Source organism: Populus trichocarpa, chromosome 17, assembly GCF_000002775.5.
Source record: "Populus trichocarpa isolate Nisqually-1 chromosome 17, P.trichocarpa_v4.1, whole genome shotgun sequence".
Classification (NCBI taxonomy): Eukaryota; Viridiplantae; Streptophyta; class Magnoliopsida; order Malpighiales; family Salicaceae; genus Populus; species Populus trichocarpa.
Window position 1 is genome coordinate 9,541,185 of NC_037301.2, and position 25,432 is coordinate 9,566,616.

At 35.8% G+C, this 25,432-nt stretch overlaps 2 protein-coding genes across 3 annotated transcripts; one reads left to right on the top strand and one right to left on the bottom strand.

The window, feature by feature from the left end:
* The first annotated feature begins 114 nt into the window (after window positions 1–114).
* Window positions 115–10,898, top strand: LOC7482475 (structural maintenance of chromosomes protein 4). Its single transcript, XM_024589391.2, has 28 exons — window positions 115–390; window positions 547–636; window positions 826–927; window positions 1,160–1,336; window positions 1,421–1,551; window positions 1,716–1,794; window positions 1,874–2,031; window positions 2,123–2,198; window positions 2,624–2,752; window positions 2,819–2,963; window positions 3,923–4,053; window positions 4,987–5,139; window positions 5,232–5,421; window positions 5,782–5,915; window positions 6,297–6,455; window positions 7,490–7,798; window positions 7,883–8,059; window positions 8,296–8,379; window positions 8,459–8,668; window positions 8,758–8,847; window positions 8,945–9,066; window positions 9,152–9,307; window positions 9,387–9,494; window positions 9,594–9,654; window positions 9,892–10,026; window positions 10,161–10,248; window positions 10,359–10,431; window positions 10,522–10,898. Exons 1-28 carry the CDS (start codon window positions 226–228, stop codon window positions 10,640–10,642), a joined length of 3,753 nt encoding a protein of 1,250 aa, XP_024445159.1. The 5' UTR covers window positions 115–225; the 3' UTR covers window positions 10,643–10,898.
* Window positions 10,899–11,136: 238 nt separating this feature from the next.
* On the bottom strand, window positions 11,137–15,002 carry LOC7482476 (aquaporin NIP2-1). 2 transcript variants are annotated; one of them, XM_002324021.3, is made up of 6 exons: window positions 14,765–15,002; window positions 14,540–14,660; window positions 14,062–14,286; window positions 12,405–12,599; window positions 12,191–12,252; window positions 11,137–11,606 (listed from the first exon to the last, which is right to left on the bottom strand). In XM_002324021.3, the coding sequence occupies exons 2-6, from the start codon at window positions 14,639–14,641 to the stop codon at window positions 11,354–11,356; spliced, it is 837 nt and encodes a 278-aa protein (XP_002324057.1). In that variant the 5' UTR covers window positions 14,642–14,660; window positions 14,765–15,002; the 3' UTR covers window positions 11,137–11,353. The 2 variants fall into 2 exon arrangements, with proteins under 2 accessions (XP_002324057.1, XP_052304586.1); XM_052448626.1 differs by lacking the exon at window positions 14,765–15,002 and having other exon boundaries at window positions 14,540–14,756.
* Between the last annotated feature and the right edge of the window lie 10,430 nt (window positions 15,003–25,432).

The window sequence follows — 25,432 nt, forward strand, 5'->3', positions numbered from 1 at the left end:
AAATTTGGAAAATTTACACCATTTTCAAATTCCCGCCAAATCCCTCTTCCTTTTTCCCCAAAACAATAAACATTATTTATTTCTCCTTTTCTTTTTAATTTTTTTTTTCCTTAAGATACTTTTGGTGCGACCTCTCAGTACAGAATCGGTACAGTCACAAATAAATCACAGAGAAGAACAGCAAAAAAAAACCCCAAGGAGAACCGAGTTAACTCGGCGAAAGAAATGGGGATGGAATCAGGGGACGATGAATTCATGACAAGCGAGTCCAACTCAGTTCGCACTTCTGCTGGTGGATCTTCGAAAGCCCCGAGGCTGTTCATCAAAGAAATGATCATGAGGAACTTCAAATCTTACGCTGGTGAACAACGCGTTGGTCCTTTCCACAAGGTTGGTTAGGGTTTCAATTTTGTGAAATTTGTTTCTTTTTTTTGGTGTAATTTCCATTTCTAGGTTTTGCTTCTAATGAACTTCCAATTTCTCAATTTGTTTTTGCTTAATTTTAACTTGTTAGTGTTTGTTTATCTTTGAATTTTGGGGGATTAGAGTTTTTCTGCTGTGGTGGGCCCCAACGGGAGCGGCAAGAGCAATGTGATTGATGCAATGCTATTTGTATTCGGAAAGCGAGCGAAACAGGTCCTCTTTCTCTCTCTATGTTTCTATTATGCAAATTGTTAGGTTCAGCAGTTACGAAAAGGAATGAATTTTCTGTAAGCTAATTGAGTAGTTTCAATTTTTTTTAAGGGAGACCCTGTGTATGTTGATTTACTTGCTTGGTTCTTGGTTTTTCAATTTTTGATGTTTGTGTTGGTTTTGAATTTGCAGATGAGACTTAATAAGGTTTCAGAGCTTATCCACAATTCAACCAATCATCAGAATCTGGACAGCGCCGGTGTTTCTGTTCATTTTCAGGAGATTATTGACCTGGTAACTTGGGTTTTGATTGTTAGCAAGTAATGGCTTTCATCTTCTTGTTTATGAATAGTGTAGAAGAAAAGGAAACAGGATTTCAAGTTTTTATGTTGTTTTTGTTTCTTGAAACTCGTATATTTTGTTGATTGTATGAGGATTTGTTTTTTTGAAATCAATTGATTACAGAAGATCTCTTGGTCGATTCTAATGTCATGATACTTGCAAACCATGTTCTTAACCATTATAGGATGATGGGACCTATGAGGCTGTTTCAGGAAGTGATTTTGTAATTACAAGAGTTGCATTTCGGGATAACTCATCCAAGTACTACATCAATGATCGTTCGAGCAATTTTACTGAAGTTACCAAGAAACTGAAGGGAAAAGGAGTTGACCTGGACAATAATCGTTTTCTGATTCTTCAGGTTTGTTATCTAACCACAGGGCTGTAATTTGAGCATGGTGTATGTTTCCATAGGTTTTGAAAATTGCTTGCTGGTTTTTATCAGGGTGAGGTTGAACAGATTTCATTGATGAGGCCAAAAGCTCAAGGACTCCATGATGAAGGTTTTCTTGAATATTTAGAGGACATAATTGGAACTAACAAATATGTTGAAAAAATTGATGAATCATCCAAGGAGTGAGTACTTTTCTTATTCTTATATTTATCATATGTACTCATTTTGCATTTTATCCATTATCATATTTGAAATTTTACTTTACATGTATTATCTGTGAAGCCAAAATGGACATGTAGACACGGAATTTTCCTAACTTCTACAAGCATTCCTACTGACTCCATAGGTTGGAATCCCTTAACGAGAAAAGATCTGGGGTGGTACAGATGGTTAAGTTGGCGGAGAAGGAAAGAGACAGCTTGGAGGTTCGTTTTCTTTGTCTCTTTTTATCATATCATTTTCAAACATGTTTAACCAACCTGTTGTTTTCTTTCCATGAAATAGGATGTGAAGAATGAAGCAGAGGCCTACATGCTTCAAGAGTTATCATTACTGAAATGGCAAGAGAAAGCCACAAAATTGGCTCATGAAGATACTAGTGCAAGAATGATGGAACTGCACACTAGTGTATCTAGTTTGGAAGAAAATTTAAAGGCTGAAAGGTTTTTCTTTTCTTCTTAAGTTATAGCATTAGCTTTAGATTTCCTTACGACAGAAACTTGCAAGTGTTGAAGGTTTTTTTTTTTTTCCTAGAGAGAAGATTCAAGAAAGTCACAAAACAATGAAGGAGCTTGAGATTGTGCATAAAAAGTATATTAAAAGACAAGAGGTTCGTTTTGTGTGAGTTCTATATATTATAATTGTGCTTGTACATTCAACACTTGTAATTGATATTTGGTTTTTCAGCCGAGTAGAGAAAATGTAAGTCTATCAAACATAAAGCTCTTTTAGCTGTAGTTATAAGACCTGGCTTGGCGTGGCGGGTCAACTCGGGTTTGGCCTGAGCTGGGTTAGAGGAAAAACCTGGTCATTGTTTTTTTTACCAAAATGAGGTTGTTTTAGGCTTTTTTTTTCAAAAAGAAAATTTTAAGGTTGGGTGTCAACCCCCAGACTTGTGACTTAAGCCTTGGGTCGGGTTGAGTCTTATAACTATGATTTTGGCCACCACATATCATGACTGCATTTAACAGTGCCATCCTAAATTTGTACCGATTGTATCTGTTGATGTGCTGTCCAACCTTGTCTTGGATTCAGGAACTTGACAATGATCTCAGAACCTGTAAAGAGGAGTTCAAGGAGTTTGAAAGGCAGGATGTTAAATACCGGGAGGATCTGAAGCACATGAAGCAAAAGATGAAGAAACTTGAAGATAAACTTGAAAAAGTACGGTAAAAAAGTGACCTATTTCAATTGAAAACACACATTTTTCTCACTTTGTTTCCCTTGTAGGATTCGTCAAAGATTGATGACTTAACAAAAGAATGTGAGAACTCGGCAAATTTGATTCCAAAACTTGAAGATAACATCCCCAAACTTCAGAAACTCTTGCTCGAGGAGGAGAGGATGCTAGAAGAAGTTGTGGAAAATTCTAAAGGTTGTAAAATTTCATTTTTGATTGATTTGGATACAAGTAAGAAAATGATTTTTTATTGAATATAGTTTTTTCAGAGCTTATATTCCATGTTATTGTCCAAATAGGATATAATATGTTTATATTATGCATGTTTGACATCATTTTAGGTGATTCATGTTTTGCTGCTTGTCGATGACCGTGCACCCCTAGCAGTACAAAACTGGTGCTTAATTGTTTGAATAAACATTTAATTGTGGCGGTGAAGGTGAAATAGACTGATGGTTAAATGAAAGTGCAAACTCCTAGAGTGTGGGATTGTGAATCTTTGTTCGTGGTTGGCATTTATATTATTCAGTTTCATTGTCAGCAGGTAGCATATAAAGAAAAGTGGAATTTGAGAGAATTCAAAACTTTATGCATGGATTATTTAAACGTCCTTGAATATCTACATAGAATTTTGAAAAATTGACTCTTTGAAATCTCTATTACAAGGAATTGACAGAAGCAGCTAATTTCTTATATTCAAAATAGCTTCACTTTTGAGGTGAAAGAACAAAAGACATTTTCTTCTCTAGAAGACTAATAAATAATCACAATTTTGAAGGGGTGGATTGAAATTTGAATGGATTATGTTATAATATAATTTGCTGTTGGTTTTGGCTACAAATTTTAAAAAATATTTGAGGTGATTATTCTGTAATTGAATGAAAAGATAGGGCAAGTGCAAAGATTGAAATACAACCTCAGAGGTAAAGGAATCCCTTTTAGTGCAATTTTGGTGCAGATGCTCTTTCATTGTTTGTTTGCATCCTGTGGTTTATACTGTCATATGGATATTTCTCTGTATTTTCTATGTAAAGTGTAGGGATGCAAGAAGTGGAGTATAAGAAGTTGCTGAGAATCAACCTTGTCTCATCCTTAAACGTGTGCCTGTTGTTGTATAGCTAATCTTTTTAATTTATGTTTTGATTGATGAACAGGTGAAACAGAGAGGTATCGCTCAGAACTCGTGAAGGTTCGTGCTGAACTAGAACCGTGGGAAAAGCAACTAATTGATCACAAAGGAAAACTTGAAGTTGCATTTACTGAAAGCAAGCTTTTGAATGAAAAGGTGAGGTTGGGGCTTCCATGGTCTCCTCATTTGATATTACAAAGTCAATAACAGTGTATAATGTGTGTTTTCTTTCAGTCTCTGGAATTAAATCTACTGTGATTTGTGTTCTCCTCAATCTATTGCATTGGAATTTATGTCAACATATAAGCTTAGATAAGATCAAAGATGTAGGACAAGCTTGAAGAATGTAAAATCTTAGGGTTTAGTTATGGTTAGGAAATGGTGAATAAGGGAGTTGATTAAGGATCTGTTTATGAATGATTCAGGGTTCAATTTAATGCTGTGAACACTACTGGTGGCACTGTAGCAGCAGACATTCTGAAGCCAGAAAGAGAAAGGGAAAAATAAAAGAACAAGAGACGGAAGAGGAACTCTAGGCACAAGGCTTTCAGAATAACTTAAAAATTCAACTCATTTCATCACCAAACATTTGTTAAAAGCTTAATTTATTGGTATTAATAGTAAGCAAAAGATCTCTGCACTGGAAAACTTCTAACTAGACCATATACCGACTTCAAAATAAATTTGGATTACCAAATAGACTGATTCATAAAAAGGAAAATAACTCAACATGCATTTTTGGGAAAAGAATCCCTTGCAGTAACTAAGAGGATACCATTTTTCCCATGCTTACAGCATTCACTCATATAACTGAAATTTAAACCTTTGACTAGAAACCTATAATGGACACTTTTTTTATCTAAACCTAAACCTCTTTTTGATGAAAAATAAATAACTTGGCTTTGATTTTTCAAGGTAGATAAATCTCCTTTAACCATGACTTGTTCAATAATGCATAACATAATATCTTGAGAAACAAATCCTTTTCAACTGTTTTATTTATTATTTTTTGTGATGACTCTCATACCTTGTCCATATCTTTCTAATAGATGTCATTAGTTGGCTAAAGGTGCTCATTGATTGTTTCAGCATGAAGCTGGTCGTGCAGCTTTTGAAAATGCACACAAGCAGATGGATAATATATCTGGAAGCATCGAAATGAAAACTGCAACCATTGCAAAATTACAGAGTAATATAGAAAAGCACAAACTTGAAGCATCTGAAGCTCGTAAAGTGGAACAGGTTTTTGCTCTGCAGATAATTCTTTGAACTTCATCTACCTTTTGACATTCCTGTGTCTTGATGGGATATGGCAAGAACACTTCATTTTGCAGGAATCCATCAAAGAACAAGAAGAGCTTATTCCTCTAGAACAAGCTGCAAGACAGAAGGTTGCTGAACTTAAGTCAATTATTGATTTGGAAAAGAGTCAGGGATCAGTATTGAAAGCAATTTTGCATGCCAAGGAATCTAATGAAATAAGGGGAATACATGGGCGAATGGGAGATTTAGGTGCCATTGATGGTGAGTGTCTACATTATATAAACATAACTTGTTCAACATAACCTGAATTTCTGACACTAATGTGCCAAATTGCAATAAAGGGAAGCCTGATTAGGATTCTTTTATGCTGCTGCATCTGGATTTGCTTTCATTGTCTTGTAAAGAAAATTATGTGATATTTGTTGTTTTTAATTGTTGCATATTGAGTGTGATATCCTTCTTGCATGTTTTTAAAGACAATTGTTCATTTTCTGATGGATGATAATCTCTTTCTTCCCTCCTTTCCCTCTTAAGTTACTCATATCTGAAGCCGCGTTCTTATCCTTGAAAGCTTTAGATCAAGGACCTCATTTTCCTGTTAAATTGATGTTTTCATTGCAGCAAAATATGATGTTGCCATATCAACAGCTTGTCCTGGACTTGATTATATTGTGGTGGAGACAACTGCTGCAGCACAAGCATGTGTGGAGCTGCTCCGAAGAGAGAAGCTTGGGGTTGCCACTTTCATGATACTGGTATCAACTAAAAATACTTGAAACTACCTTTTCCCTTTTCTTTATAATTGTTTGGAAGATCTGAAAGGACTTGTGGGCATGGGAGTCAGGTGTAGGCTGGTTCAGTTAAATGCCCTGGACATGACTATAAAATCTTAAAACTATGACAAAAGAGTTGGTTGACATTTCACTTGTTAGCAGCTAAACTTTCCTATATTCTTAAGGTAATTTTGAATTTGCTGAAGCTTGAATTTTTAAAAATTTCATTTGGCATGGAGAATTGAATGGAATGTTTGTTATAGCGGCCAACCTTTCTGGGCAATGTGGTAGCACTTGGTTAATTGGTTTAGGAAAGTTCCCTTTGCTTTAGGAACATAATTTCCTCCCGTTTCCTGAATGCAGGAGAAGCAAGTTGACCATTCATCAAAGATGAAGCATAATGTGAGCACTCCAGAGGGTGTTCCTCGTCTTTTTGATCTAGTTAGAGTTCAAGATGAAAGAATGAAACTTGCCTTCTATGCTGCTCTGGGTAATACTGTTGTAGCAAAGGATCTTGATCAGGTAAATTCAAGTTTCATTGTATATCTTCTCTTTTTTTTCACCTGCATTATGGATGAATTAAGGAAGATAGATGATCATGTTATACGTTCCTCAATTCAATTCTTTCTAAAAGCATATTGATGCTTTTCTTTGTTTCTTGGTTAATCTGAATTATTTTCCTCTGTTGCTTCCAGTAGATGCACCTAGAGAACTTGGTCTGTCAGCTGAATACTCTATTGACTTTATATGCTTCATCTACTTAATTCAACCAAGGCTCTGTTCCAAATCCATTGTAGTAAGCCACATGGATTTTTGTTCTCCTTTCTGTTTTTCTTTCGGGTCAAATCTTGTATGAACCAGTTTTGGATTTTAAAACCCTTATTTCTTCAGCCCATATCATTTAAACCTACCTGTCCCCTTACTCCTACAATTTGAAAAATCACTGTCTCTTTGGTATTAGTGTCCATTATCTAGGACACATGGGAATTATGGCTTTGTCAATCCCAAAATAATGTGAAGTAATGCCAGTTTTGGAGATGGCTAGATGCTTTGATCAATAAGGAATAGCTTTCCATAGCATGAACTTCTAGCCATGTTTTTCTGTCTTAGTCCTCGTAATTATGGGATATGTAAACAGGAGTCTCTTGTTAGAGAATAATATAAATCATATCCTAGGACCTCACCTAATAGCTTAAGCTATTAGGTTAAGATGGTTCTTTGACATGGTATCAGAGCTTTGATGACCAAGCGGTCACGAGTTCGAATCTCATCATCCCTATTTATTTGATAAAAATTAAACACAAGGTAATGTGAGCCTGTGCAAGTTCAAGCCTAAATGGCTTTCACCTGAGGGGGTGTGTTAGAGAATAATATAAATCATATCCTAGGACCTTACCTAATAGTTTAACCTCTTACCATGACTTGTGTGCTCAGGTTCATTTTAACAACACCTTTGATAGCTAGAATCAAGGATATCTATTATTTGTTTTTTCCAGATTTACTGCTGAAGCATATCCAGGTAGGATCTAGTAACTTGCATTTTTTTCAACCTATAGGCAACAAGAATTGCATACGGTGGAAACTTGGAATTTCGACGAGTGGTTACTCTCGATGGTGCACTTTTTGAAAAATCTGGTACTATGAGTGGTGGGGGAACTAAGCCACGTGGTGGTAAGATGGGGACATCGATTCGGGCTACCAGTGTTTCTGGAGAAGCGGTCACAAGTGCAGAGAAGGAGCTCTCTACCATGGTTGATAGATTAAATGGTATACGCCAACGAATTGCTGATTCTGTGAAACACTACCAAGCCTCGGAAAAAGCAATTGCACACCTGGAGATGGAACTGGCTAAAAGCCAGAAAGAGGTAACGGTTTGCTATGGCTTTTCCAATGTTTCTTTTTTTTTTCCCCGGATGAAATAAATGCTCTAAAACCTTCCTCCCGAACAGATTGATAGTCTGAATACAGAACATAGTTATCTGGAGAAACAACTTGGTTCCCTGAAAGCTGCGTCAGAGCCAAAGAAAGATGAGCTTGATAGGCTGGAGGAACTCAAAAGGATAATAGTGACAGAGGAAAAGGAGATTGACAGACTTATTCAGGGGTCTAAAAAGCTGAAGGAAAAGGTTAGAAAATATTATGTTTCTTTGTCCATTAAAGTTCCAAGCCAATCGTTCAGGATGCCCAAGCAACAAAATGTTGTCTGGTTGCCTTCCTGATCTGTGGTTAACTTTCTGATTTCAGTTGAACTTTCGTGGATTTTCTTATCTGCCATATCTTACTGTACTTAAATCCAAAGAGTCATGTGCCTTCCCCTTTGTATTCAATTTGATTGATTGTCCATAATTCTCTCTACCTTTAGGCTTTGGAGCTTCAGAGTAAAATAGAAAATGCCGGGGGTGAAAGGTTGAAATCACAGAAGGCAAAGGTCAACAGGATTCAGTCTGTAAGTCACAAAATCACTCTGAAATATTTGAATTGCTGTAATGTGGCATTTGAATTAATTCAAGTTGCCCACTAATCAGGATATGGATAAAAATAGCACAGAGATCAACCGTCACAAGGTTCAAATAGAGACAGGTCATAAAATGATAAAGAAGTTGACCAAAGGGATTGAGGATTCAAGGAAGGAAAAGGAGCGTCTTACAGAGGAGAGGGAAAAACTGAGAGGTATTTTTAAGGAAATTGAAGAAAAGGCATTTGCAGTTCAAGAGAATTACAAAAAGACACAGGAGGTCTGTTTTATTTATTTTCTTTCAGCCATGGTGATGCGCTCATAAGAGTATCCTTATCCTTATATGCCTTTCTTTTTTTGCTCTTTTAGCTGATTGATCAACATAAAGAAGTGCTAGATAAAGCCAAATCTGAGTATGAAAAAGTGAAAAAAATTGTGGATGAGTTGCGGGCATCAGAGGTACTCTGTCAATTAAAACCACTTTTTTGCACTTTCTTTTATCTTTTTGTCAAATGATCATCACTAGTTAAGTAATTATCATCCTGTTATACCACAGGTCGATGCTGATTACAGGTTACAAGATATGAAGAAGAGCTACAAGGAGTTGGAATTGAAGGGGAAGGGTTACAAAAAGAAGCTTGATGACTTGCAAAATGCTCTTCTACACCATATGGAGCAGTACGTTGATTTATGGCTAAGCCATTTATTTTATTGGCTCTGTATTTTCTTGAAGCATGTCTAACATTGTTATTGTTGGTTGCAGAACTCAGAAAGAACTAGAGGACCCTGAAAAACTTCAAGCAACCCTTGCTGATAAGACTCTTGCTGAGGCTTGTGACCTCAAAAGGGCCCTTGAAAGGGTAGTGTTGTTGGAAGCACAATTGAAAGATATGAACCCAAACTTAGATTCAATCTCAGAGTATGGGTTTTTCTCTAACTCATAAAAGTTTGATTATTAATCTTCAACATGAATTTGCTGAATGCACTGATTAATGTAGATATCGGAGAAAGGTTTCATCATATAATGAGCGGGTTGAGGAGCTGAACTTGGTAACTCAACAACGTGATGATATAAAAAGGCAGTATGATGAATGGAGAAAGAAAAGGCTAGTATTTTCCTTCTTGTTAGATTCCAGTATCTATCATGCCCTTGTCCTCCCTTGCATATAGGCGATTCTTACATAACTGAATTGGTAACTTTTCAGGTTGGATGAATTCATGGCAGGGTTCAATACAATATCATTGAAGCTGAAGGAAATGTATCAGGTTTGTGTGATGATTGTTCTGTCTCCCCCTCTCCCTCCCCCCCTCTCCTGTGTGAGCATGTACACAGTACATTTGTTTGCATGTGAAGTTTTCTGGCTTTAAAACCCCACTTTAGGTATTCATCTGAACACAACTTGCTTAATGAAAACCGTGATTTAATGCAAAAAAAGTGCATCCTTATCACTCATCAGTGGCAGTAAATGTTGTCCATTGATTAATTGACATTTCTTGCCACAGATGATTACTCTTGGAGGTGATGCAGAACTTGAGCTAGTGGATTCTTTGGATCCATTTTCTGAAGGTGTTGTTTTCAGTGTCAGACCACCAAAGAAGAGCTGGAAGAATATTGCAAACTTATCTGGTGGTGAAAAGGTTATGCCTAAACCTTTGTTCTATATCTGTGTTATACTCTCGGGTAATGAATTCCAAGTACTACCCCAAAGGATCCCAGAGGTGTCTGTATACTTTTTGGTTATGGTAACAATGATACTTTTCACTATTTTCAGACTCTGAGCTCACTAGCTCTTGTTTTCGCGCTTCATCATTACAAGCCTACTCCACTGTATGTAATGGATGAAATTGATGCCGCTCTGGGTAATCTTCGTTCAAACTCACTACCTTAGTTCATATATATTTAGAATCATTTAGTAGTTTAGTTTTCCCTGTTATCTCCATTAACTTTCATGGTTCACATGGAGTGCCAGATTTCAAGAACGTTTCTATTGTGGGACATTATGTGAAGGACCGAACAAAGGATGCACAGTTCATCATTATAAGGTAGTAGGATGTTCACAGCAGATTGTTACTAGAGACACCGGTCCTTCAATCCTTCGAGCCATTTTTATTTAATGTTTGTTTTGTATGCAGCCTAAGGAACAACATGTTTGAGTTGGCGGATCGACTTGTTGGGATTTATAAAACCGATAACTGCACTAAGAGCATTACCATCAATCCAGGGAGCTTTGTTGTGTGCCAAAATGCTGCTTAATGTTTCCCCCCCCGTATTTTCTCATGATATAAATTAGAGTGATTCCATGCAATTATGTTTTTCTTTTGCATACGCTTAGCCAATATGTAGAGCATGAAAATATCAACTCGATATTTGTTTTCGGACATTTTTATTTGTATTGTATCCACATTGCATCTCTTGTTATATGTAATGTCTGGTGCGCAATAATATCTGTGCACTTCAGTTAGATGCAACTACGTAAACATGAAATATCAATCAAAGACTATTCTCAAAATGAAGATCGTAATTACGAGCCGGGCTTGTGATCCTTGCTTCGAATTTTTAAGGCTGGTGCCTTGGTTAAGTGCTACGATGTTGAAGGGTTGGAATCTGTTGATATTTTTTGGAATTCTATTCAACTGCAGTGCTTTGAAGTCTTCTCGGGTAGAGGGCCATCACAGATTAACCATCTTTAGAAATTGGAATTTAATTCACTTTGACAGTAGTTCCTTTATGTATCAAATCATTCAAGCTTTGCTGCGTATGAAACTGATACAGTTGCAGAATCATCTCTACTGCATTCTGTGATTTTATTTCTGAACTCCAATCCATTGACAACAACTTGTATGGTACAAACAGGCTTGAAAAGCAACTCAGAGGATAAGCTTGGTATAGTACATTGTGAGGCGTGGAATCTTTGAAAGACTGTCACGTGTGAGCTCGGCTATTGTTCCCGACGACCGTATCTCTTCAGAAAGCATCGAGAGGGCCCATGCTCGGAGACTGCTCATCAATGGCCCTCGTTCTACGAGATCCGAATGAAAAACGACGAGGAATTGCTTGAACTGGTTTGTCAGTCACGCGAATCAGATTGTAGGACCATGCTCCAAGGAGCGTTCCTGTCACTGGTCCGAGCAGGTACACCCATACGCCTTTAAAGTATCGACTAGCAATTGCTGGTCCCAGTGTCCTTGCTGGGTTCATAGATCCACCTGATACTGGGCTGAAGATTACTAGGCAGCTAGTTAGTTACCACTCTTGGTTTCGTGTCTTCGCTTAATAAAAACTTCGGCCTTATTTGATGATTAATTCTAGAATTGAAAATTTAGGTATCTGTAATACGAAGATGAATAATCTTATAGCTGTTATTGGTTATTTAAGACTATGATATCAATTACATTAATTAAACTCCAATATTGCATTTGAACTTCCACGTTTAATTTCTTTTGATTTCAATATCGGACCCTCCAAGGCCTACCGCACCTTCAAAAGGTAGGTCCATTTGTTGGGGCCACTTAGATTTACTAATCTAGGCTTAGGCAGGTTCCTTTGCACCAAAGAATGAGCGATCACTATTTCTTTTTATTTGCAAAAATACGTAGAAGGGTGCGATGTTAGGCCACTTGAGTTATGACTTGTTGTCTTAATATCATAATAAAAATCAAAAATAAAAAATCGAAAACTTATTGTCTTAAAAAGTACATGCTTTTTACCTAGTTTTGACTTTTTAGTGACGGGTTAATTTGGTAATGCTTAATAGGCGAGGGACACGATTGAGGATTTTTATAAATATATGTTCCAGCTTACCCGGCCAAGATGGATGTTATACAGACTGCCGAACCAACAGCTATACCTGCCAGTTCTCCTACCTGAAACAAAAAAATAAATAAATAAAAAAAAAATACAACACACACACACACACACACACACACACACACACACACACATGTGAGCAACACACACGCTTTGTTTGCAAAGCTGAAAATCTTGGACACTAATTAATTAGGAGGATGATTCTCACAGCTTTAGTATCGGTTGCCACAGCAGAAGTGATGAACATCATGGAAAATGTTACGACGATTTCCATGATGAGAGCTTGAACAGCTGTTCCAGATGGTGAAGTAGTGCCGACATTTCTTATGGGATGTAGGAGCACTTTCAGAGTGAATGAAGCAGAAATTGCTCCTGTTAATTGCGCTGCAGCATAAAATGGGACCTGCAAAAATTTATTTCTTTATTTTCTTAAAAACGAATAATAGGACAACACATCCTTTTCCTTTTCTTTTTCCTTTTGTCTTTGGATTAGAAGCAAAAAAATAAAATACAGCTGGTTATTCATGTATATATGATACAAATGCATGTGGATTACTAATTGACTTCTCTGCTTTGATTAATTGTTGATTTTTTTATTACCCTAAGAAAAAAACAGAACATTATTGGCTTAATTAATTATATCACATGGTTAGAAGAGAAAGATACCATAAACGATAATGAAATGACATAATTAAATAACAGGAAAACATCTTCCATATATTTATATAATACATGTTGTATATATCTAATTAATATTATCTACCATATAATAATAAAATATGCGAAAGATTCAATTGACATCCGTGCCCCCCCTTAATGTATATATTATATATATTATAATTGTTATATCACCGTACTTCGTCATGGATAAAATATTTTTACTTTTTATAAAAAAATTATATATATTATAGTTGTTATATGACCGTCCTTCGTCATGGATAAAATATTTTTATTTTTTATAAAAAATAATTATATATGCAGGTTTTTTTAATGTCTTTCTGTAGTTTAAAAAATCTAAATTCAAATAAATTTTTGTATGCATACATATAATCAAATAAATCGAGAACCATAAGTGTGAATAAATAGATAAAAGTTATTAACGATACTTAAAAATAAAACTTGAAAAATCAAAAGACAAATGTAGATCAAGATATTTAATCTCGAAAGACTAGATATTTACCCGGTTGTGTTTGGTAAATTTATTTATTAAAATATATATATTTTTATTTTAGCAAACGATAATAGAAATAGAAACACAAATTAAATTGATCGAATAAAATAAAGGAAGAAAAAAACATCATGCAAGGCTGCACATATTAATTATAAATATTATTTGAATTTTTTTTTAATTTTCAAAAATAAAACTCGTCCATATAAAAGATAAAAAAAATTTATAGATGAATTAAAAAATCTCTTTAAATTTAAATTCATAACTAAAAAAATAATAATAATTATTTTTTTTTTTTTTAAAAGAAGTAATTTTTAAAAATAAAATTAATCCATACTTCATCACGGGTCCATCACAGACCGATCCTGTGCGTATCCTTACATTGTCGATAAGACCTGACCATAGAATACTAACCTCCCAAACAGACGTAGCCATAGAATATTTACCTCCAAAAACCTCACCATAGAATAATATTAACCTCTAAAACAGACCTCACTATAGAATATTTACCGACATCACCAGAGAATATTAACCTCCGAAAAAGACCTAACCATAGAATATTAACCGCCGAAAAAGACCTAAAACAGACCTCACCATAGAATATGTACCTCGAAACATATTAAGTAAAGCAAATTAAAGTAAACAAAGACTCTGAATATTGGAATTGATGATACATTACAAATTTACAATACGGTACCTGTTTCCAAGGAAAATTTAGGACTGCTGCAAAAGCTGTGGTGACAGCAGGGTTCATGTGTGCACCAGAGATGTGCCCTACTGCATAGATCATCACAGTCACTATGAGCCCTCCTGCTACTGACGCTCCTAGTTTTGAGACTTTGTGCTCGTCACTAGCACTAATAGCAGCAGCACCACATGTCACAAAGACCAACAGATAGGTTGCTATAACCTCTGCCACCACCTGTACACACACACACACACACACACACACATTTGCAATCATTCTAATACAGAGAAAGGCAGTACTTCCAAGATTTCATGTTAGGTTATTTAGTTGAAGAATGATCAAGGTAAAACACATAAAATATTGGATATGTGTTTTTAAGTTCCCTGGGGGGCTAGCACTGTATATATTCTCCCAGAAAAAAATGAAAAAGAAACAAGATACAAAGTGATTGTGAAATATAAAAAAACCAACTCAGAACATCATGTACCTTTCTGAGAAAACCAGAAGGATAATGTTCTCGAAACAGTTTAACAAAGTGAAACCTTGAGCTCTCTACCGAGATGTTCATTTCTTGATCTACTGTCGCCATTTTCTTGATTGGCTGAACCCTTCAGAATTTATGGAACGACAAAACAAAAAGACGGGAATTCAAATATATGAAGGATGAGATGCCCAAGTTAATGTCAAGAGTTCAAGTTGCAGTATCTCATACCTTCTCAAAATTCGAAGACCTCGCTTCTCTTATAGAATGTGCGTATGTGGGCGAACGAAGGCAAATGCATTTACAGCAGATAGAAAGCAAGAAATTAGAGATACCAACTATTAGCAACAACACCTGTATATGTAAGCTCACGCATTCACAACGATTGGTTTCTACAAGTTATTCTATGTAACACAATATGCAATGAGAAAAGGACATATAGTGTTTTTTTTTTTAAAAGTACTTTAGAAAAATAATTCAAACTCGAGACCTTTATAAATTGTAAATTTTTCAATGACCCCTCATCAGTTGTAGTGTTTGTCCATATATATATATTAGTAGCCGGCCAAAACGTAAAAAAAAGTAAAGGATATGACTTTTTCATATTTGATCATACACTACACCATTAAACAGTTTTACCGACGGATTAATTCCGTTGGTGTAAGGCACGAAATCCGTCATTAACATTTTTCCCGACGGCCTCACCGACGGAATCTGTCCGTCGAAATACTGATCTTCAGTAATTTCTCATTCCGTCGCTGATTCTATCGGAAATAAAAAAACCAACCACCGACGGTCTTACAGACAGCGAAGCGCGGCAAAAAAAATAATTTCCCGCGAGAATTGTACCGACAGAATCATTCCGTTTGTATTTTCAACGGTAATCACAGACATAATATTCGTCTGTGATTGTGGCATGGCGGTAAATATTTCAGAACTCTGTCAAATACCGACAGATATATTCCATCGATAATAGTAATGGTAATCACTGACAGAATATATCCGTTGGTAATTGTGGCATGGGTGATAATTGTTTGGCAACTCTCGGTAAAATACCGACGGCCGGTTTCCATCTGGAAAGCCGTCGGTATGTATTTAAAATATTAAAAAAAATTATTTATTAATAGTAAAAAAGCTTAATAAACAAATAAAATTGTATTAAACATTAAAAATATAAAAATAATGTTAAATAATATTCATCCAAATATTCATTATAAATTTAATGTGTTTAAAAAACAAAATTAAACTAGAATAGCGGCGGAGCTGGAGGAGGAGGAGCAGGAGGAGGCTGGTTGTTCCCAGGACCGTACGACCAAAAAGGGGCTGCACATGCATGTATCATCACCCATCCCTGATCTAATCTCCATGACCATTTGACGGAGCTGATTATAATTCGTCGAGAGTCGTTCATATTGTTGTTTCAAGGCCACGAACTCCTTAGACTGGGTGCTCGATATTGATGGAGAGCTCCCAACGGTTAAGACACTACGGGCTGACCGCAAGTTTTCGGCCGTAGTGTTGGAGAGCCCGTAGACCCGATTTTTTTCGGGTCCACCAGACGATCCCACCTCCATCTACAAATCCGGATCGAAATCCAGATGGGTCGAAGAATCGTCCCCATATCTCTCCCTCAACCGGCTATTATAGGTCTCCTGAATTTTTTTTTAAAATCATCATATTCAATCCAAGAAAATAATAACTTACAAAATAAAATGATTGAACGAACATACCACGAAGTGCTGAGCACGGTTGTCCACAAACTGTTGCACCCCCTTTTGGCGGTCTTGACTCCGCACATGTGTCTCTACAAATAACTCCATTGGACTTGGCTCACGTCCAAGAGACGCAGCCTGTAAGGAAAAAAAAAAGGTTGCAAGTTAAATATATTTATAAGCAACAACAAATTAATTAACGATATATTTCATTTAAATTAATCTTACCATCAGCTTTACATGTGCGCTGAACGGGACGGAGCCGCCGGTGTGCGTGGTCACCGAACCATGAATTTGCCGGTTCTGGTTGTCGGCGCCGGACTGTGAGTGCCGTGAAAATCGCTCTGACGTCACGTGCTCAATATATGTCGTCCATATATCTCCCGAGATGAATGGCAGTTTGAATTCCCTCCAAACCACCACCTCATTCCATCCTTTAAGACTGTTATCCCTCACATGTCTTTTTGATTTTTTTTGGGTGTCATACCAAAAATCACGCAACTTACTTCCATAGTAACAAATTAGAATTTAGAACATAAAATTATAAAACAAAAATAAATATTATTTTCAATGTTACCTAGTTGCTGCGTGATTCTCCCATACCCTCCTCACAACATTGTTGTCCGCACTATCCCACTCAAATTTATGCTGTGTATATAAATAATTCATTTAAAATAAAAATAGTACAAGATATAAAATTATAAAAATAATTTATTAAAAAGAAGTTGGAAATTAAAAGTTAACACCGACCTGAAATCGCTGAAACCATGCATCGATATTAGGTCTCCACTCAGGATGTCTGGAAACTTGACTCCATTGAGACAATGAAATCTCTATCGACGATTTAAACGCCGATGTTATTGTCCTGACAGCCTCAACGTTTGTGAATCAGAAATTAAATAAAATTAATAAAATATTAATTAGTTGTTCATAGATTATGTTATAAGTATAAAAAAAAACTAAAACCTAAACAAACTTACATTGAGAGGTCATCCTTCCATTGTGCCTAGTACTTGCGGGTGAATTGACCCTGCTGTGAAGGCACACCGCCTCTGCGCTATGAAACCGCGCTAGAAGAGGCATCATCACAAGTTGGCGCAGATGCCTCGCCGTGATCAACACCTAAGGATACGTCCTCCTCACTGCTAGAAGAACTAGCTGCAACCGTCTACTGACGACGTGCTGTAGATTTCATTCTACGCATCTACACAAATTTATACGAATAATTACATAATTAACTTCGATTATTTAAAAACAATTCGGCAGCACCTCCCCTATACTAGAGACTATCCACAGTTTTCAAACCTGCAAATCTTTACAATAACCACAAACCAATTGACTCCATTAGAATATCTTATATACAACCTAACATCTATAGAAATTCAACATCTATATATTTTCAACTAACATCTATAGAAATGCATAAATGACAATTAAAATTGATGGAAATAATAAAAAACATAACAATCAATAATAGAATAAAATTGAGATAAAACAATGAAATTTAATTCTTCATTTCCAATTACCATTTCAATGGAAAATTCAACAATAACAATTAAAAAAGACTAAATTATCAAATAATTATTACAATACAAACAATAAAATAATTAAATTTTCATTCAACACATCAACACAAATTTATATGAATAATGAAATAATTAAATTCAATTATTTAAAAAAATTCGCCAGCACCTCCCCTATATTAGAGACTACCCACAATTTTCATACCTACAAATATTGATAATTACAAAAATATTGCAAAATCAACTGTATACAACCTAACATCTATAGAAATTCAACATCTATATATTTTCAACTAACATCAATACAAATTCATAAATAACAATTAAAATTAATCAAAATAATAAAAAACATAACAAACAATAATATTATAAAATTAAGATAAACTAATTAAATTTAATTCTATATTTCAATTAACATTTTAAAGGTAAATTCAACAATAACAATTCAAATTCAACAAAATTTTCAGGATATTATGGCAATACAAACAATAAAATAAATTTAACAAATTAAAAGAAAAAACTAAAGAACACTACACAAAACAAACAATACACAAAACTAAAGAACAATACATAAATTCAAAATAAATTTAGGAATGAAAAATGTTACCTTAATAGTATGTTGATTTCAAGATTTTATCTACAAGCAATACACAAAACAAAGAAAACCACACAAATAATCAGAATTAAAATAAAAAAAAGTAAAAAAAATACAAAGATAAAGAAAGAAAAATACATACCTTTTAATATGTTGAAAACTACCAACACAACAATAAAAACTCTTGCAAAAACTTAATACAAACGGAGAGGAGAAGAGAAGATGAAATGAGGAGCGGAGCAAAAATGAATCATGGAGGGGGGGTTTATACAACAATTTTTCCGATGGAATTACCGACGGAAAATAGAATAATATTTTTTTGGGCGGTGGCATTAAATTCCGTCAGTAATTTCCATCGGTATTTAATTGATTTCCGCACCAAAAATTTCAAAAATCCCTCCATAGTTTTCGACATCCGTCGGCAAATCCATCGGTAATTGTGCGTCAGAGCACATGCGCATTGGATTTGCCGCATCCGTCGGCAAATTCGTCGGTAACTTCTGATAGGTGTGCGCTTTGGAATGTGCGCCATCCGTTGGTGAATGCATCGGTATATACGTCGGTAATTATGGCAGGGGCGTCGGTATACCCATCGGTAATTGTGGAAAAATATCGTAATTTTTTTGCAACTCTCTGTGAAATACCGACGGGTACCAGGCCGTCGGTATACCCGTCTGTAATTGTGGCAAAATGCCGTATTTGTTTTGCAACTCTCTGTGAAATACCGACGGGTATCAGTATGTCGGTAATTGTGGCAAAATGCCGTAATTTTTTTGCAACTCTCTGTGAAATATCGACGGGTAAAATTCCGTCGGTAAAACTGACAATCTATTTGCAAGTGCTGTTTGTATTGCGTGTCTATGCTTCTGCACAAAAGCTTGAATTGTAAACTTACAACACACACAACACAATAACAAGAGCTGACAATTATAAAATAAATATTTCATGTTTCAAAATATCATCCTTAATATTACATTATAAAAATAAGGCTTTACAACATATTTAGTCAGAACTTTCATCTTCGTCCTCAATTGAATTGTTATCAGCTTCATCGCACTCTTCAATATGGTTATCATCTTCTTCATCAACATTCTCTAGTCTACTAGAGCTCAAAACAACATTTAACTCCTCTGTGTCAACATCAACAAGACTATCGTCGAAAACATGAAAATTTAAATTTTCTTCTAAGTCAATCGAAGGAGCAACTCGGTATGGTTTAACAACCTCAATAGCTTGAAAGACTTCATCTATCACACTTGTGTCTTCGTTCTCATCCTGAACAACCTCGACACGACCCCTGGGTTTGGTTTTTAAAACGGATAACCAATCAACTCTTGATCGATGCTTTCTAAAGGAAGGAGTGTATGTGTAATAAACTTGTTGGCATTGCTTTGTGAAAACAAAGACATCGTTTACGTTGCGGTGTCTAGCTTTTGAGTTGATTTCAACGAGACCATAGTGAGGATCTACTCTGATTCCTCTGTCAGTTGTGTCATACCAATAGTATTTGAATAAAAACACTATATTCTGCTCGCTATGATATTGCAGTTTGATGACCTCTTCCAATCTACCGTAGTAGTCAACTTCAAACTCACTAGAAGTCGATCCCTTAATACAAACAGCGCTGTTGTATGTCTTTCTTCCATGCCCATATTCTTCAGTATGAAAGACTGTTGCGATATCGCGGTCGCACAAATGAATTACCCTAGCTTCAAACACAACACACAAGATAGTATAGAGCAAGCAAGGGGTCGATCCCACGAGGAAGTTTCAAGTCAGATTTTTATGTTGTACGTTATGTAATTGGGGGGATTTGGTTTGTGATTATCTAAACTATGGCAGCAATTAAACTAGCAAACAAAATCAATTAAAACCGAAACTTATCAAGAAAACAAACCTTGCTCGCAAGCACACATTCACCAACGGAAATTAGAACCGATCCTTGAAACGAAAATTGCAGTTTATGTTCTAAAATTTTATCTTTTCTTAACGTTGATTAATTAACGGATCCGCCGTATAACTAATCCTAACCAACAAACAATCAAAGTGTCCGCACTAATGATTCAATTTAATGGTAGCTTTAAGAACTAGATAATTTTATCAAGATTAACATACAAGTTGTCCGCAGCTTGTGTCACTTTGTTCAAATGTTCTCCCTAAGTTCAATAACGTAGTTCCGCCACAATTATTAAGCTTAGTTGCTTCACAAGTTCATATATCACAACTCCGGTTTTGATATTAAACTTAGCAATAGATTGTTCACAACAATAACTTAGAGTCCGCTCTAGCAATCATCAACAACAATCATAGGAAATATGAATAGGAAAAAAATCATACTCATTCATAACATAAACTGAAAATAAAAGGAAGAATAAATCTCACGGTTCTTGAAATCTGAAGGTTTGTTGTGTCCTTGCAACCAAGAAAAGAGCTTAGCCTTGCATAACTATTGAACAACTACTTCTAAAGAATGAAAAGAGCATGATTTTAGGGTTTGTAGAGGAGAGAATTTGTGTTTATTCTCTGCTGGCTGCTGCCTCCTTCTGCTCTCCCTCTTTTCTGCCGGCTGCTGCCTCCTTCTCTCTTTCTTTTTATATGCTAAGAAACCCTAGTCTCTATTTTACAAAATAGTCCTTCCTTAAGTTGGCAGTTTACATTCAAGTACTTCAATAACTATTTTCCCTAAAAAGAAGAAATAGCCTTGCATGAAATCTTCAAGCTCTGACTTAGAGGAGCTAAATTGCTGATATAAAAACTTGGATGTCGGTTAAGATGCTTCGGAATGTAATTTGGACTCGTTTCTTCACGAAACCTGTTTGCTGGCAGAATTCAGTTGTCATCGTTGGAAAATAATATCTCCCTCATATGACATCATTTTTGGCTGAAATTTGGAGCCTTGATAGGTCTTTAAGTCAGGAATCCACGAAAATTGAGTTTGAATTAAGTGGACTTCTGTAGCTCCAGATATTAAATTTTGAATGGCCAAAGGTCAACACTGGCAGAATGCGAGATTTGACTTTGCAGGATGTGATTTCCATGATCTTTCTCTTTTTATTTTTCTTGCATTACATTTCCAGAAAGGTATGGATGTTAGCTTTTTAGTGCCACTGGAATCACTTCATTTCGATCTCTAGAACTCACGCTTTGCACAAAACATTTATTGAACGTCAAATCTGCCAATTACCTCCAATTTACTCCCTTTTGCATCTTTCATCCAAAAGTGCCTTCAAAACATAAAACAAAGAATATCAAGGCATTTTATATATAAAACATGGACAAAACATTAGGTAGATGTGGGTGAAACTATCGAATAATATGGTTACATCAAAGACATATCCATTGACAAAATACTCGTTATAGCACTTGACTTTTCTTTCAGGGCCCAGGCTTAGTAAAGACAGTGAAATAGCAGCAATACCTCCCATTTGATAAACCTTGTATATCAAATACAACAATAATCAATAAACGAATATTCTGTAATATTGACATACAGTTAATTACATTGCAAGAGATAATGAGTTTGTGATAGGACTTACATGTGTTCTAAACCACGTGGTAAATTGTTCATCTTGTAATTGAAAGATCTGGGATTCGGTCAGCTGTGAGTTATTGGACAGTAAGTATCGTCGATGTTGGCTGCAAGGTTGTTCCAAATTATATGAGTTTATGGTATCACAATATATAAATAGTACACTCTTGACAAAGTTTAAGTCGAACATCTACTTACTTAATAAAAGGTCTCAGCTCATCGTAGTTAAATAGGACATAATTGTGTGCCTGTCTGAACTCTATTTTAGAAAAATATCTTCCCCTCCGGTATTTTTAGGTGTGGGTCATCCAAGATTGGAGAATATTGACAAGTTCCCACTTGAAGACACTTCACCGCTATTATTATGCCGTGGAACACGGTTGATCCTCGTTCTCAAATGAGGTTCGAAATAATATGAGATAAATGTTGAGATCTCCTCAACAATATAGGCCTCACATATTGACGCCTCAACATGCGCCTTGTTCTTAACCTTTTTTTTTTTAAGATTGAACAAGTACCTGCATATATAGAATTAATAAAAAATTATCAATTAAAAAAAATTAAGAAAGTTTAATTATGAATTACATAGCAACTGTATATCTAACCTCTCGAATGGATACATCCATCTGTACTGGACCGGTCCTCCAACTTTTACCTCAAATGGTAAATGTACGGGTAGATGCTCCATTGAGTCAAACAATGATGGAGGGAATATCATCTCAAGTTTGCATATTTTCTCCATGATATTCGTTTCAAGCCTTTTAATGTGATCAACATTCAACTTGTTGGAGCAAATATCTCTGAAGAAATGACTGATCTCCGTGAGTGCATTCCATATCCCCTTTGGCAACAAATCATGAAAAGCTAATGGGATGAATGTTTGCATAAATACATGGCAGTCATGACTCTTCTTTCCAAATAATTTGCATTCCTCTGTATTAACCAGCCTTGATATGTTCGAGGCATGTCCATCGGGGAAACGTAGACTCTTAAGCAATTTGTAGACTAGTAGTTGTGCATTTTTCTCTAACACGAAGCTTGCTCTTAGTTTTGCGACCTGTGACCCATCACAAACCAACTTCATATTTTTACGGTTACAGAACAACGCTACATCCAATCTAGCTTTGATGTTGTCCTTTGTCTTCCCCTTCACATCCATGACGGTGTTGAAAATGTTCTCAAACACGTTCTTTTTAATGTACATGACGTCAAGGTTATGGCGGAGAAGATTGGTCTTTCAATAAGGAAGCTCCCAAAAGATACTTCGCTTCACCTAATTATGGGTCAAACCAAAACCAGGAAACTTATGCTTACCTGATTGGAGACCAAACACAATGTCACCGTACTCTAACACAACATCATGCAATTTTTCACTAGAAAGACGCGGGGGTGCAACATTCTTTTCAACTCTGCCAATAAAGAAATCCTTTTTGTTCTTTCTGTATCTGTGATTCGGTGGCAAGAAATGATGATGACAGTAAAAAAAAAAAAAGCTTTACCCCCGTTTGTTAGTGTGAATGCCTTGTTGTTCTCTATATAGTATAGACATGCTAGGTTTCCATGCGTGCTCCAACCAGAAACCATTCCATAAGCTGGGAAATCATTGATAGTCCACATCAAAGCCGCTCTCACAACAAAATTCTGTTTCCTCGAGATATCATAAGTCAAAGCTCCAGAGGACCACAGTTGCGTCAACTCATCAATCAACGGTCGAAGATAAACATGTATATTCCGCCTTGGACTGCTTGGACCTGGTATGACCATAGATAAAAATATGAACTCCAGCCTCATACACATCCCCGGTGGCAAGTTATAAACCGTTAGTATGACCGGCCAACAAGAATAAGGAGCAACAAATGACCCGAATGGGTTGAATCCGTCTGTACACAACCCAAGACGCACGTTCCTTGATTCAGCTGAAAAGTGAGGATGCACACTGTTAAAGTGTTTCCATGCTTCGCCGTCAGAAGGATGCACCATCACTCCATCAATCGCATGATGTGATTGGTGCCGTGTCATGTGCTCAGCGGTCCTTAGTGATATGAATAACCTTTGCAGTCTAGGTGTGATTGGGAAGTATCTAAATTTTTTTATATGCCACGAGAGTCTTTCCTCTGCCAGTTCTGGGTTTGTAATGGGAATGCCTACATGTCATGCACTCGGTCAGTTCAGCATTTTCAAGGTAGTATAACATGCAGAAGTTAGGGCACATGTCAATTTTCTGGTATCCTAAACCGAGGGGTTTCATCATGGATTTGGCAGCATAGAAGTTCTCTTTCAGCCTATTCCTTTCAGGTAAAATGCTTCTCGCCCATTCGATAATCTTGTCATAACCGGCCTCACTCAACCCGTGATCTGACTTGATGGTGAACACCTGTGCTATGGCCGATAATTTACTATGGTTCGTGTAGCCATCCCATAATGGTTCGTCATAATCTTTCAATAGATCAAAAAACATTGCTGCATCTGCATTAGGTTCTTCTTCTATGATTGGACATTCACTAACATTACCTTCACTCATTCTCATTGCATCCATAACCATATTCCTGTAAGGATTACTGTTGTCATTTCTAACTTCATGCATGTTGCTAGCACTAGAAGTTGACCCAACCACCTTTTCTACCATGCTCTTATTAGGAACAAATAGTTCTTCGTGTGCATACCAATATAGAGAATCCTCCATGAACCCTTTGGTTAGAAGATGCATCGTTACAACATTTTGATGCAGAAACTTTTTATTTTTACACTTCCTGCATGGACACCTAATACTGCCATCAGTAAAATTCCTCGGGATAGATGTTGCAAAATTAATAAAACCCTGAACTCCGTTACAATAATCCATCTTTCGCAATCCTTGGGGTAAGTCCCGATACATTCATGAACGATCATCCATGACTTCTATCAAACCTCTATAAAATTATGACGACAACATGTATTAATTAACTACGTTACGTAAATAAACATAACAAAAATATTGGTTTGCCTCGACATTATCCAACAAACTAAAAAAACACTTATGTTAAATATTCATTATCAATTATCAACTATCAACGTCCATATAAATTTATACATATATAAATTTACAGAAATTATAACTTCGCAATAGAATTGATAACAATTAAAATGGACCCGTTAAATAAGCTATTATTTATTTCATCACAACACATTTAATTCGGTGTAATTCAAACAAAGTTTCAACAATTTACAAACAAATATAATTTGACAAAATCTAAAACAAACTGTAATAACTACAAAATTATACATTCATATTACAAGTTTCTTTGACAAATAACAATCAAACAAGTACATACGTTAACAAAATACATATACTAAAAAAATAATAAAATTCACATTTAAATGTTAAAACTAAAAAGGATATATTTACTTACAAAAAATGATAAAATCCATAAGAACGGATGTTGTGACCACGTATAAAAGTATAAGAAACTTGAGTGCTTGTGTTGAGAAGATGGGAGAGTTGGGATGGGTGGTTGTCTGCAATTTGGGAAGGGAGAGGTGGGATGGGGAAGAAGGGGAAGA

What these genes read in the sequence shown, in the direction of transcription:
- LOC7482475 (XM_024589391.2), top strand. Translation starts at nt 226, where the DNA reads ATGGGGATGGAATCAGGGGACGATGAATTCATGACAAGCGAGTCCAAC. An exon ending in TTGCCACTTTCATGATACTG is followed by an intron (nt 5,916 to 6,296) that starts GTATCAACTAAA and finishes TCCTGAATGCAG; the next exon opens with GAGAAGCAAGTTGACCATTC. An exon ending in AACTTAGATTCAATCTCAGA is followed by an intron (nt 9,308 to 9,386) that starts GTATGGGTTTTT and finishes TGATTAATGTAG; the next exon opens with ATATCGGAGAAAGGTTTCAT.
- LOC7482476 (XM_002324021.3), bottom strand. Translation starts at nt 14,641, where the DNA reads ATGGCGACAGTAGATCAAGAAATGAACATCTCGGTAGAGAGCTCAAGG. An exon ending in TAAATTTTCCTTGGAAACAG is followed by an intron (nt 12,600 to 14,061) that starts GTACCGTATTGT and finishes AAATTTTTGCAG; the next exon opens with GTCCCATTTTATGCTGCAGC. An exon ending in TGGCAACCGATACTAAAGCT is followed by an intron (nt 12,253 to 12,404) that starts GTGAGAATCATC and finishes TTTTTGTTTCAG; the next exon opens with GTAGGAGAACTGGCAGGTAT.